The sequence below is a fragment of the Sturnira hondurensis genome, unplaced genomic scaffold (genome assembly GCF_014824575.4).
Source record: "Sturnira hondurensis isolate 20B ecotype Veracruz unplaced genomic scaffold, ASM1482457v3 Scaffold0020642, whole genome shotgun sequence".
NCBI classification, from domain to species: domain Eukaryota; kingdom Metazoa; phylum Chordata; class Mammalia; order Chiroptera; family Phyllostomidae; genus Sturnira; species Sturnira hondurensis.
The window spans coordinates 5,135,231-5,148,505 of NW_028093273.1; the positions used below are offsets into that span (position 1 = coordinate 5,135,231).

Consider the following 13,275-nt stretch of genomic DNA (forward strand, 5'->3'; position numbering starts at 1 on the left):
GTAAGGTATTGCATGTTTAAAAAAAAGTTTGTGGGCCTGTAAACCAAAGGGACACTGGTTCGATTCCCAGTCAGGGCACATGCCTGCATTGGGGGGCCAGGTCCCCAGTAGTGGGGCATGAGAGGCAACCACACATTGATGTTTCATTCCCTGTCTTTCTCCTTCCCTTTCCCTCTCTCTAAAATAAAATATAAAAAATAAATACATTTTTGTGGCACACTAGTTTAGAATTGTTCCCCAAACAGTATAAACATTGCATTTCTCTGTATGTTTATAATATCCTTTCACAGAGGATATCAGAAATATCCTCTAATTAGATATCATAAATTGTATGATAATTGTACTGATTAGCTAATTGTACTAATTGGATATCAGAAATATCCTTTGTGAAAGGATGTTTTTGCTCAGAATTGTGTTTTTGTAATTTCTTAGTATGGATCAATTCTGGTCAGTGGGATTATAATGTAACCCATGGATGTTATTTTAAATTTTCTAGTAGCTACATAAAAAGTTAAATAGAAATAGGCGAAATTAGTAATATAATTTAATAACCCAGGATATCAAAAATATTTCAAGCTTATAATGAGTATACAAGATTATTAATGAGATAGTTTATATTCCTTTTTTTAAAACTAAGTCTTTGAAATCTGGCATTATTTTACACTTTGAGCACATCTTAGTTGGAACTAGCCACAATTTAAGTGTTGAGTAGCCAGCCACAAGTGGTTAGTGGCTTTTACTATACTGGGCCATGATTGTGAATTGGTCTGTTTCAAACAGAACTGAACCCTTTTGATGCTTGAAGATAGTACATACTTCTGCCACTAGGTGTCAGTTAAATGTCACATTCACAAAACAAAAGGAAATATTTTGTGTGTTGGAATTTGCTTATCTGCAGCTCCAATGCAAAAAAAATATTATGTGGCCAATAAAGGAAATCTTTTGAAAGAACATATACTGCTGGTAAAATACTTGGAGCACAAAGGGTGTTGCAAAGGTGATCCATGGGCTCTTGAGACACACAGCACTGTCCTGTCTTACAAATGGACCCATCTCAGTTCTTGCTTCTGTTGAATAAACTTAAACTTTTCCCACTATTATGCAGGGGTTTTACATTTGTACTAAATACACTGCTGCTCCATACTTGGATCTTAACGGGGTAAATTTGTTTGCTTGCCTGTTTTTGCTGTGACTCTTCAGCAGGCACCATTTGATTATTGAGTCACATATTATATTTCTCTTCCTGTTTGTTTTTTTTAAGTCAGCTCATCATAAAGTTTTGTACTTAGATTTATATTTTTATATTAAAAAATATAAATGCCTTCACAGAAATGCCTTCATAGAAATGTCCTAGATTTTATGAGGATCCGTTGTAGAAACTGCTTTTCTAGAGTGCCCGAGCTTCAGATACATTGTAACTAGAGGGACGTTTAATAGGCTGTTATAAAGACTCAATGAAAAACAGTCTAGCTAAGAACAAGGAATTAGGGAAAATGTTTTTCCATTTCTCATTCATTGCTTGGTTGTTGAGCATTTTTCAATTCTAGAGACTTTGTTTTAATGTGTATCCTTTTATATGCTTACTGGAATTTTTTTTCATAATACAAGTAATTGGTGAGTTTGTAATCTCTGCTTAAGATGGGGCCTTGATGTATTCTGTATTCCATGGCTTGATGCCAGTCTGTTAATAATCAGTTTTATGAAGAAACCTTCTTCCACAAGGTGGGGGTGGAGAGTCCTGTGGCCCTGACTAGTTAGGGTGAATTTTATAATAGCCATAAGTTAACTTTTCCTTCATTTAACAAAATAATTGTTGGCACTATTATTAACAAAAATTTCCCTTGTGGTTAACATGGTTTGTAATTTCTGCATTTTCTGTTTTAATCTACAGTAAGGTGTACTTTTCTTGGTGTATAGGCCTGCGTAGATTTGCTTAATCACCACTACCAACAGGATACAGAGCAGTTTCATTACCACACAAAAAACCCTTGTGTTTCCCTTGTAGAGACACACCCTCCCCACCCATAACCTGTGGTCAGTGCTTATCAGCCATTACAGTTTTACCTTCCTGAGAATGTCCTGTACATGAAATCATACAGTATATTCTGTCACCTTTGAAATTGTCTTTTTCAGCCATAATAATACTGTTGAAACTCCCCTATGTCCTGCATGGTAACCTTTTATGCAGATCATTAGCTATTCAGAAATTGATTATTAGTGATTATTTTTTAAAAGATTTAAGTACTCAATTTCCTTTCAAATCTTTTTACTTTCTGTTGCATTACTTTGATTTTTAAAAAGTTCTAAGTTGAAAACAGCCACTTCGGAGAGGTGTATATTTTGACTGGGCAACTAGGAACTGAAAAGAGGTGATTCTAGAGAGTAAGGGTTTGGGTGGGTCTGGTAGGGAGTGAAAAGGGAGGGGTGGGGGGTTGCCATAGAGGCAGGTCCTTTATACAAGGAGTGGCATAGAGTTCTACAGCTGGGAGTTTTTCACATTCTAATATGAAAATTTTGTATATTTATGTTAGATAACTGATGTAGGTAGGACTGAAAATACCCCCTTAAAGTGCTCACACAGACATGCACACATACATTGTGTATAATCTGGAATGAGAAGAAAACATTCTGTTTTATTATAGTGAGAACTTATACGGCACCTTGGAATTAGTTTGTCCATATCAAGGATTAAAGGATGTCTTACTAGTCAATCGTATTTGTCAAAAATCATTTTTAACAAATTTTGGGTAATTCCATCTTGTATATGTAAAATTCAACAGGGGAACAAACTAAATAAAATTTCTTAAGGTTTTTATACAAATGCATGTATTATATGTAAAAATTTAAGACTGGCCCTGGGCAAATTTCCATGTAACTGTATTTGTAGGCTGAATTTCCAAAAACCCCACAGTTTTGGTTTTTATTTTCAAAGCGGGAGATGCCAAGGTTATCCTATGGGGCTACTAGTAAGCAGCCTTACTGTTGTTTAGACCAAGCTTAAACACCATGTAGTTTAGAGGTAAAAAGAAACCATACATCAGACTAGATTTGAAAATTGGATTTGATTTATGGACTAAATTTGGGGAATACAGACAATAGAGAAATTCCTTCTTAATTGACATGACAGCTGATTATACACATTTGTCTTTGGTTTTCTGTAAAAATACTGTTTGAGTTTCCCTAGGTTTAAAGCTATTTGCCAGACGTCCTGAGAAAGGCCTTTGTTAAGGCTAATTTTTAGCTATTAACGGGGTAAATTTGGTAGCTATTAACGGGGTAAATTTGGTAGCTTAGGGTGGAATGGTGAATTTTATAGCAGAGGAAATTGGTAGAGTGATGCAAATAAGTGGAGAATAGTTTGGTTGTGTTTTTCTGGTTTGATATGGTATATTTGCTGTTATATATGCAGATTGACTCAGAGGCTTTTTCTTGTGAGGATATCTCCCCCTCCGAAATCTTTTGCCAATTGAAATATAAGATTATAAAGACATACATGACACATTAAAATTTATATGTATTTAATCTATTTAGTTACATAAAGCCTTGTATCCGATATAGAATATAGATATAAAATTGTTTACCGTCTTATATGATAAAATAATTTTGTTCAGTCTCTTTGTGTGTATTGGGATCCCTTTGGGACAATTTGTCTTCCTAAGACAGTTGTTCAGGTGACAGCTGCTAGGAATGTGAGTGTCTTTGTAAGTCTCCAAATATACGTTGACTACGTTTTTCTCTGAAAAGTAATATTTGGGGGATTAAACCCTCATCTTATATCCAAACATGTGATAGATAATTCCTTATGCTTTTATTTTTCATTGATATTTAGAAGTATTACTCAATTTTAAGTAGGCAGAGTTCTGAGTGACCTTATTATTAAATATCAAAGGTTTTAGTTGTTAATGTGGATTTTGTCCTTTTTGTTTTTCCTTTAAGGGGTTGGACATAATTGCCTTATTTCATTTCAGGGATCCTTCTAAAGTAAATATTCTGGTACCGGGTGCTGGACTAGGAAGACTGGCCTGGGAAGTAGCTATGCTAGGTTATGCTTGTCAAGGAAATGAATGGAGTTTTTTTATGCTCTTTTCTTCCAACTTTGTACTCAACAGGTATTTAATTTACTTTTTGCTAGAAATAGTAATTTCTCAGAATCAGATTGACTTACCTATTTTTGAACAATTCTGAAGTTGAAGATGAGCACATAGTATTTAATTAAGATACATACCGTAAACATTTCTTACATTAAATTGCTTATACAATTACCACTTCAATCAGTTGCCTAGTTAACAGACATTTGATCGGGATGGGTTAGTGGCTGTAGAAAGTGACTGGGTATCCCATGAAATGGAAATGGTTTCTCTCTGAATTTCAGGACTAAGTGATCCAGGAAGGAGTATTTTCTCATTGTTCCCTTAGATTACTTCACCGCATTGTTTCTTTGTGGAGTAAGAGTACAGTGTAGCAATCACATCTTTTTTCCCTAATCAAATTCTTATTGAATGGCCAAGTAAGCTCCCATCACTCATTTGGAAAGCTCTCTCAGAACTTCTGTGGCCTCTTTTAGTAAGTAGTGGAGAAGAGTTGTTATTTTTAAAGTCAGAATAGGTGTGTTCGAATAAATAACTGCCTGTTTAAATAATACGTGTCTTGGTGGCCGGGTGAGTTAGGGGGTGATAAGAAGGTAAAAAGGAGAGAGTTGTACAAAACCATTAAAATAGGTATCAAACAAAACCCATACCATTTTTTGGAAAAATACTTGAACTGCTTTTTACTTAACTTTGAAGTATGGAAATACCTTTTTAATATTTGAACAACATTTATATATCAGAATTCATTTTTTTCTTTTAGTTCATGATTGGTTACTCATCTGCATACATGTGTACATTTTCAGATAGGAAGGGTGTAGTAGTAACACTTTTTAAGTATTGATTATATATAAGTAAACCTTCGATCGAAAAGAATATATTTTAGTGTTTAAAGTAGATTTTCTCGGTAAAATACTTAGTTAACACTGAATTTTATGCTCATATTTTGCAGATGTTCTGAAATTAATAAATATAAGCTTTATCCCTGGATCCATCAGTTTAGCAATAACCGGAGGTCAGCCGATCAGATACGACCCATCTTTTTCCCTGATGTTGACCCCCACAGTCTTCCTCCTGGTTCTAACTTTTCTATGACAGCAGGAGATTTTCAGGAGATATACTCAGAATGCAGTAAGTCTAAAGCAAGCATTTTAAACATCTTATCTTTTAGTCTAAGTTTAATGAGCTAATTTTATACTAAGCCAAAGATTTGGTCATTTATTGTGATGGCAGAATATAAGGTATACCTCAGTGACAATTTAGACCCTTTTAAATGTCATGTATAAGGCAGTGATGGAAAATACAAAAAAGTATACGATCCCACAATTAAGAAAGTTAGAATCTGTTGGGTCTATTAATACAAGACAATATGTGAACAAAGTTCAAATGAGTATTGAATGCAGTAAAAATGGAAGTAGGTTAGCGGGAAAGTCTGTGACTTGAAGGATGAGGAGGAATGGCCTTCCAGGTAGGTGGAGTTAGATAGATGAGAATGAATGAGGCAACTGGGGATGATAAAACTGCCTGACTGGAAGGGGAGGGGAGGTGTGTTTGGAAATTTGATGGGAAATATGGCTAGAGAAGTAGTAGCTCCTGATCGTGGAGGACCTTTGTACCAAGCTGTGAAGTTTGGACTTCAGCCTGGCAAACTAGTGAAGACATACATGCTGGGCATTAAGGAAGGGGATGTGGTGACGGGGGAGGGGTGTTGGCAGTGAAAGGAAGAATAAAAAGCTGAGGGGTCAAGCAAATCATTCATTTAATGAATGTCTGTTGAATACTTGCTAAGTGGCAGGTATGTTCTAGTCATTGGAAAGAAAGCATTGCACAAAACAAAGTCCCTGTACATAGGAAACGTGCATATTCTTGTAGGGGGAGAGAGGCGCAGTGCCAAAGTAGTATTGTCAGGAAGGAAAGTAAGTCAGGGTAAAGGGCATGATGAGGGACTGGGACAGGCTGCTGTTTTATATGTGGGGGGGGGGGGGAGAGAAAAAACCAAGTTCATTTGTAAGAAGTTGTGTATTACATGTTTAAACTTCAGTCCCCTCAAAGTACTCTCCATTTGATGCAGTACACCCACTGAGACATTTTTCCCACTGTTCAAAACAGTTTCGGCCTTGTTGATTTTGATGTCTTTTAATCCTGCTTCTGCTGTTTTTGTTTCACCTCCTCCACATCTGCAAAAACGTTTCCTTTTGAGGACTTATTTCATCTTGGGAAACAAAAAAAAGTCGCTCAGGGTGAGATTGGTGAATAGGGAGTGTGGGGCACAGTGGTCATGCCAGTTTTGGTCAAAAACTGCCAAACAAGCCCTGGCTGGTGTAGCTCAGTGGATTGAGCGCGGGCCTGCAAACCAGACGATCGCGGTTCGATTCCCAGTCAGGGCACATGCCTGGGTTGCAGGCCAGTTCCCAGCAGGGGATGCACGAGAAGCAACCATACATTGATGTTTCTCTTCCTCTCTCCTTCACTTCCCCTCTAAAGATAAATAAATAAAATATATAAAAAAAAAAACCCTGCCAAACAGTGTGGTATGGGCAGGTGCCCTCCTAAATCATTCATCATGAAATTGGCAAACATGTTGCTTCAAAAAAAATTCACTGAAGCTGAACACAGCCTGTCACAGTAATGCCAGCTGGCACAGTGATACTGATGGGTTCCTAGGGCACTCACCTAGCAGAGGAAGTCTGTTACTGTAAGGGTCCTGCCCTCCAGAAGTTAATTCTGGTTTGGGGGGGGTCTTACAAAGAAAGTATAGGCATGCAGTCTTTCTGAAACCTTTTAGAATTGGTAATTAACATTGGCTGAAATCACAATTTTAAAATTTAAATGACTTATTTCATTTTCACTGATTTTAAATGAAGGCAGTTGAATAAATTAAGACAGTATCATTTGATGAAGATAATATATCCTGATGCCGATAATAAAAAGTGATTTCTAAATTTATTATAAAATTATCAATAAAAACTTATATGAATTGCCAAGGATCTCATAAAAGATTATTTTGTTACCTTGATTATAGTAGTTGATGGGAAGGGTTTAGCTTCTATATCCCTGCAGTTAAATGAAACATTACTATTCCGTAGAAGGTAGCTGGTATGTTTATGGAGTTAATTAAAGGTCAAGATAACATGACAAACGTAGTAATTTGATTTTCCTTGAATAGATACCTGGGACTGTATTGCTACCTGTTTCTTCATAGACACAGCTCACAATGTAATTGATTATATTGACACAATATGGAAAATACTGAAGCCAGGTGGAATTTGGATAAATCTAGGTAAGTTCCTCAGAGTTTATTAAGATTTTACACATTAACTAGTAGTTACAACTATCCTACATTTGGTGACTTCATAGTTACCAAATCTTCACAAGTTACAATTACGTTATACATGTTTTAAAGCCTCTGCGTTTTCCTTTAAACTGCATCCTACTTACTGGTGCAGTTCCTCCAGTTCTGGCCAGTTCCTCCATAAGTAGTGGAAGCCCCCAAGTTCTGTACATGAGGTCAGTCTCACAGCATTCACAGTTTCAAAAAGTACTAATTATTCATCTTGATCATAATCAATATCTCATCTCCTCCACCCCACACTTGATGGAGACAGTGGTCTTGTTAACAAGAGAGTGTTCTGTTCTTTCCATAATGAAACATTTGGGGGAAAATGCTTACCTCTCACATGGAAACCTCCTCCCAGTGCACGTGTTATTCATAGTGGGGTAAGAGTAGGTATGATAACTGTTGTGACTGCCTTTATATATATAGAAAAATCACTGTGTTCTGCTGCTAAGTGCTGGAAATAAAATGATGAGTGTGACGTGGTTCCTCCCATGCAGATTTTAAGGGAAACTGTCAGTTTTATCCTTTTTAAATAAGGTAAAGGGAGCCCTGGCCAGATGGCCCAGTTAGTTGGAGCATCATCCCATGAACCAAAGATCACAGGTTTGATTCCCTATCAGGGCACATGTCTAGGTTGCAGGTTCAGTGTCCGGTCAAGGCACATGTGGGAAGTAACCCATTAATGTTTGTCTTTCACATCAATGTTTTCCTCTCTTTCCCCCTCCCCACCTCCTCCTTTCTCACTAAAAAAGCAATTTTTAAAATCCTGAGGATTAAAAAAATCTTTTTAATAAAATAAAGGGAGAAAAATTATACTATCAAAGTGAATATAATTATCTTTTTTAGTGAGGTAAATAATCCATGTTAGGAAAGACATGAGAATTGATATACCATGTAAAAGTCAGATACACATAGTTTGAGTCTTCAGCCTTCAGGATTGGTTTGGTTTTGTTGGTGGATTCTGTCAGCTGCTCTTTTTAAATGATTTGACTTTACCAGAGATTTTGCCGGTAGGACTAAGCCTACAGGTAGTAGTGGACCTTTTCCAAACTTCTTTTTAGAAGTCTGTAGGACAGAGGAGAGCAGCTAGCTGTACAATGTAATCATAATATGAAACAGTTATTTCAAACCTTCGGTCTTCAAAAGCAAAGTATTTCTTTTCACAACAAATGATTGAAAGATAACATTACGTACTGGATATCTATTCACTGTGGGTTAGGCATCGTTAGCCACTTGCCTAAACAAGGTATCTACCTTGTTTAATCTCAAAATAATCCTACGCTGAAATGGCCCCGGTGCTATTTTGCAGTTGAAGAAACTGAGTCTTGGGTTAAGTAGCTGGAAAAAAGGTCCTGGAGAGTCGGGCTTACAGCCTGCATCCAACTCCTTGGGTGCCTGACTAGCTGTCTCTGCAGGCTGGTGCAGGGTCAGTTTATATTTAGCATTAATCTATATGTTTATGTGATTAAAAATTTTGATCCCAGTTACTGTGATATGGTAAGGTTTCATGTATTTCCAAGGCATTTGACTTAACTTTCATAGAAACAGCTTTCTTTTTGCACATTTATTTTATTGGTTCGTTAATATTTTGTTTATAACAACAATAACTAGAACTGCGTGGAACAAATGCAGGTGGCCCTTGGTAAGCATACTGCTTGGTAAGAGTAGGGGCAAGACCTAGGATCTGTTGTGAGCATCGGAGATGATGGGCATGTTGGGTATCGGGGGATCGATCAGCAGAGCTTTCGCTCTCCATACTACAGTTTCTAAAACAATTTGAGAATTGGAGTAACAGAGAATCGTAGTCCTTAAATACAGTTTTATGGAAGGTTAATACTTTCTAAATAAAATTCTTTCTACGGGTAAGTTAAAGAATTTAAAAGAATAATATTGGAGTCAGTTTTTTCTTAAATCCCAGGGTGCTCTGCATTTCTATTCAGTGTGTTTCATTTTTTATGCCACACACTCATTCCTTACTTTGTATTATTCCTACCTAATCCCATGGCTTCTCTTACTATTTGAATTCCCAGTCTGAATCTCTGGTCCAAATAGCTCTATTGTCCTCCAGGCCATCGTGTCTGAATTGGATGTACCACAAATACTTCCAAATCTGTGTGTGTCAAGAACATGATGATCATGCTTTCTTTCTCCATTCCTTTTCTCCCAGCATCTCAGATTTCCATAATGAGAAAATGAGGAGAACTCCTTTACCCCTTTTAATACTTATATCTGTACCCATTAGTCTGCAAATGGTATCTTGTAAAGCTCCTTTAATAGCTCTTGAATTTGTGCTGTCTCAGATTTCTTATTCATGGCATGAGTGGCATTTGGGGGTGGATCATTCTTCGTTTGGGGGTGGGGTGCATTGTTCTGAACACTGTACGATGGTTAGCAGCATTTCTGGCTTCTAACTACTGGATTCTAGCAGTACTTCCCCAGGTTTGAAATCTGAGATGCCGTTGGAGAACCATTGCTCTAACCTCGTGCCAGTACCTCAGTCCAGGCCCTCATCATTGCTTGCTCGGATTATTGCAGTAGTTTCCTTCAGGGTTTTCCTGCCTTCGAGTTAGTGCCAACCCTCTATGCCTCTTTCGCTTCTCCATATTACTGGCAGAGTGGTCTTTACAACATGGAAATCTGTCCTGTCAGACCCCCTCTAAAAATAGATTGTAATAGATTTTTACAATAGAAAGCCTGGCTTTCTCGGTAACCCAGACTCTTCAGGCATGTACAGTGCCCTTTGTGATCTTTCTTCTGTCTCGGCTTCATTTTTTTTAATCGAGGTATAATTGGCATGCAACATTATATTAGTTTCAGGTATACAATATTGGTGTATATTTTGAAATGACCACTGCAATAAATGTAGTTAACATCCATCACCATATATAGGTGTAATTTTTTTCTTGTGATGAAGGTTTATAAGATTTAGTCTCTTAGGAACTTTCAAATGTGCATATTAACTATAGCCACCATACTGGACATTATATCCCCATGACTTAACTTGGTAGCTGGAAGTTGCTACCTTTTGACTCCCTATATCCATTTTGCTTACCCCCACCTCTGGCAACCCCCAGTCTGTTCTCTGCGTGTGTGAGCTTGTTTTGTTGATGTTGGCTGTTTTTGTTTCTAAGATTCCACAGATAAGCAAGATCTTTCTCTGATTTACTTCAGTTAGCACAGGGGTGTCAAACTCATTTTCACTGGGGGCCACATCAGCCTAGCGGTTGCTTTAAAAGGGCTGAATGTAATTTTAGGACCGTATAAACGTAACTAGTCCTTAACTAGAGGCGAGGAGCTCGGCACTGTGACCAGGTAGAAATAAGGTGCTGCCAGATAAAACAAGGTGGAGGCCGGATTAGCCCCCAGGCCTTGTGTTTGCCACCTGTGAACGATACTCACAAAGTCTATCTGAATTGTCACAAGTTGCAAGATTTCATTCTTTTTCATGGCAGAATAACATTCTGTTGTATATATAGCATATACCATAACTTTTATTCATTCATCTAGTCGGTGAACACTTGGATTGTTTCTGTATCTTAACTATTGTAAATAATGCTGTAATGAACATGGGGGTGTATATATCTTTTCGAGTTAGTATTTTTATTTTCTTCAGATAAATACCCAGAAGTGGAATTGCTGGATCATATGGTAGTTGTATTTTTAATTTTTTGAGGAAACTTCCTACTGTTTTCCATAGTGTGTACACCAATTTACATTCCCACTGAAAGTGCACAAGGGTTTTCTTTTCTCCACATCTTTGGCAATACTTATTTCTTGTCTTTTGGTAATAGCCATTCTTAACAGGTGTATCTTGTTGTGGTTTCGATTTGTATTTCCCTGATTAGCGATATGCAGCATTTTTTCTTGTGTTGCTTCCCTTTTTCCCCTTAGACCCGTGCCCCGATCTCAAGTGCCGCTTCTCTGACCTAGAAAGCCCTCTCTCCCCTTTATTTTCATTTAGTGTATGTGCTCTTTAACTCTCCGCTCAAGTGATCCTTCAGGTTGGGTTAAGTGTTCTGCATTCCTCTTTCCCATTCTCACAGAATCTGGCAGTAGCACTGAACACATTATGGTGGCGTCACCCATGTATTTTGATTCCCCTACCATTTTCTTAGCTTGGTAAGGGCAGAAATCCAGTGCTTCCTCCTCATCTGGTACAGAGCCCAGCTAACAGGTAGTTAGTGGCTAGGTGTGTGTAAATGAATGTATTGTTTTGGAATTTGAAAGAGGGAACAAAATAATGTTAAGATGTCACAGAAGATTGGCTTTCAAGAAACATGATAAAGTGGCATTTATAATTGGTAAAATTCCTACGATTCCTATGGTTTCGGCTTCCATCGTGTAGACCTGGAACACTAACTGTATCTGCAGACCCAGAGAGCACTAGCCCCCGGTGATGGTTTCATACTGGCCAGGCTTGCACGGACCAGAGAGTCACTCGATTCGTTCCTAGTGAGAAATGTAACTGCTGTTAAGTTACAGTGAAAATTCTGCTTAGATTGTGCGACACTGTAGTTGGGAATATTGACATAAAGTGCTTAGAGAGAGGGGAATTTGAGGCACACTTTACTTCCCTCGGGTTGGAGGAAACCAGTGAGCTTTTCAAGGGGACTGTTACCCATGTGTCCTTTGGGAAAGGTTATGATTTGGCAAAGTGCAGAAGAATGCCGGTGCATCTTGGCCCTCAGTTTTTCATGATGACTGGTACCTCTTAAACGAATTTATATGTAATTTATTTTTAAAAGGGGCATTTTAGGAAGGGGGATTGTGTGTATGTGTGCTGATACATTTATAGTTGGGCAGTGGAAAGCAGGCAGTTAGCAAAGTGACTCTAACTTTATCTGAAAGAATAAACAGGTTAAAGTACTAAAGGAGGTTTTTGTAAAGTATAATGAGAAATGGGTTTTATCAGATTTCAAAGAATTATAAAGCTACAGAGTTTTTTTAAATGTGAGAGATTTCCTATAAAAGGTGGATGGTTGAACATGTATATTATCTCTTAAGATTTTGTCCCAGTGGTAGTAAAAATGTTAAAAAGTATAAAACACATGGACAAAAAAAGGCAGGGATATCATCAGAGGACAAAAGAATGAGGTAGGAAAATAAGTTTTGCAAAGAAACTGTCATGAGCAGAGCCAGTAGACCTGGAATAACCCTGGAAAATTAGGCACTGTATGGAGAAACGTGTTGAAAATCCCTGTGTAGTGCTGACCCCCATGTAACCAGGCAATCAAGACACCTACCTTATGCCCATTGTCAGTCCATGATCTGGCAGAGGACCAGAAATTTAATTCACTGGGGGAAAGTTTAATTCACAGGAAGAGAGCAGAATTTATGAAAGCGTGGCCTCAGAGAGAGTGAGGGGCAGTGTGGGACGGAAAGGGAGCTAATTGAAAGTCTGCTTTTGAAAATGGCCAGGCAGTGACCACCAGCCCCATCACCTTCCTACTCTGCCTGTAAACCTTTTGCTGGAGCTTGAGTGCGGCTGTTTTGCACAGATCCAGGTTGTGTTTGTTTAAGGGGATATGTCAGTACAGCTGCCTGAGTTTTCTTCTAGTTCGTTGTATGATGTACTTTTCTGTTAGATCCTATTGCATCTGTGTGTTGTAGATGTGTCTCCTGTATATAGCATATGGTTAAAATGTGTTTTATGACTATTTCCAGTCTAATAATCTGGATAATAATCTAATAATAGAAATAGAAACCTCTATTTCTTAACTGGAACTTTTAGAACTTTAAATCCACTTGTCCTAATTTGGTAGAAGGGACCCCCTTTGAGCTGGCCTCCGTGTCCTTTTTACTTATCCCCGTGTGAGCTCCTCCTTTGTAGACACCCACCTGTTCCAGACTCAT

The 13,275-nt window shown here is 37.8% G+C and overlaps 1 protein-coding gene across 1 annotated transcript in view; it reads left to right on the forward strand.

The window, feature by feature from the left end:
- The window catches only part of CARNMT1 (carnosine N-methyltransferase 1), a 43,429-nt gene that overhangs the window by 23,731 nt on the left and 6,423 nt on the right, over window positions 1–13,275 (forward strand). The window contains exons 4-6 of the mRNA XM_037030325.1: window positions 3,969–4,109; window positions 5,038–5,216; window positions 7,252–7,365. Coding sequence (XP_036886220.1) covers window positions 3,969–4,109; window positions 5,038–5,216; window positions 7,252–7,365 — 434 coding nt within the window. The remainder of the gene's footprint in view (window positions 1–3,968; window positions 4,110–5,037; window positions 5,217–7,251; window positions 7,366–13,275) is intronic.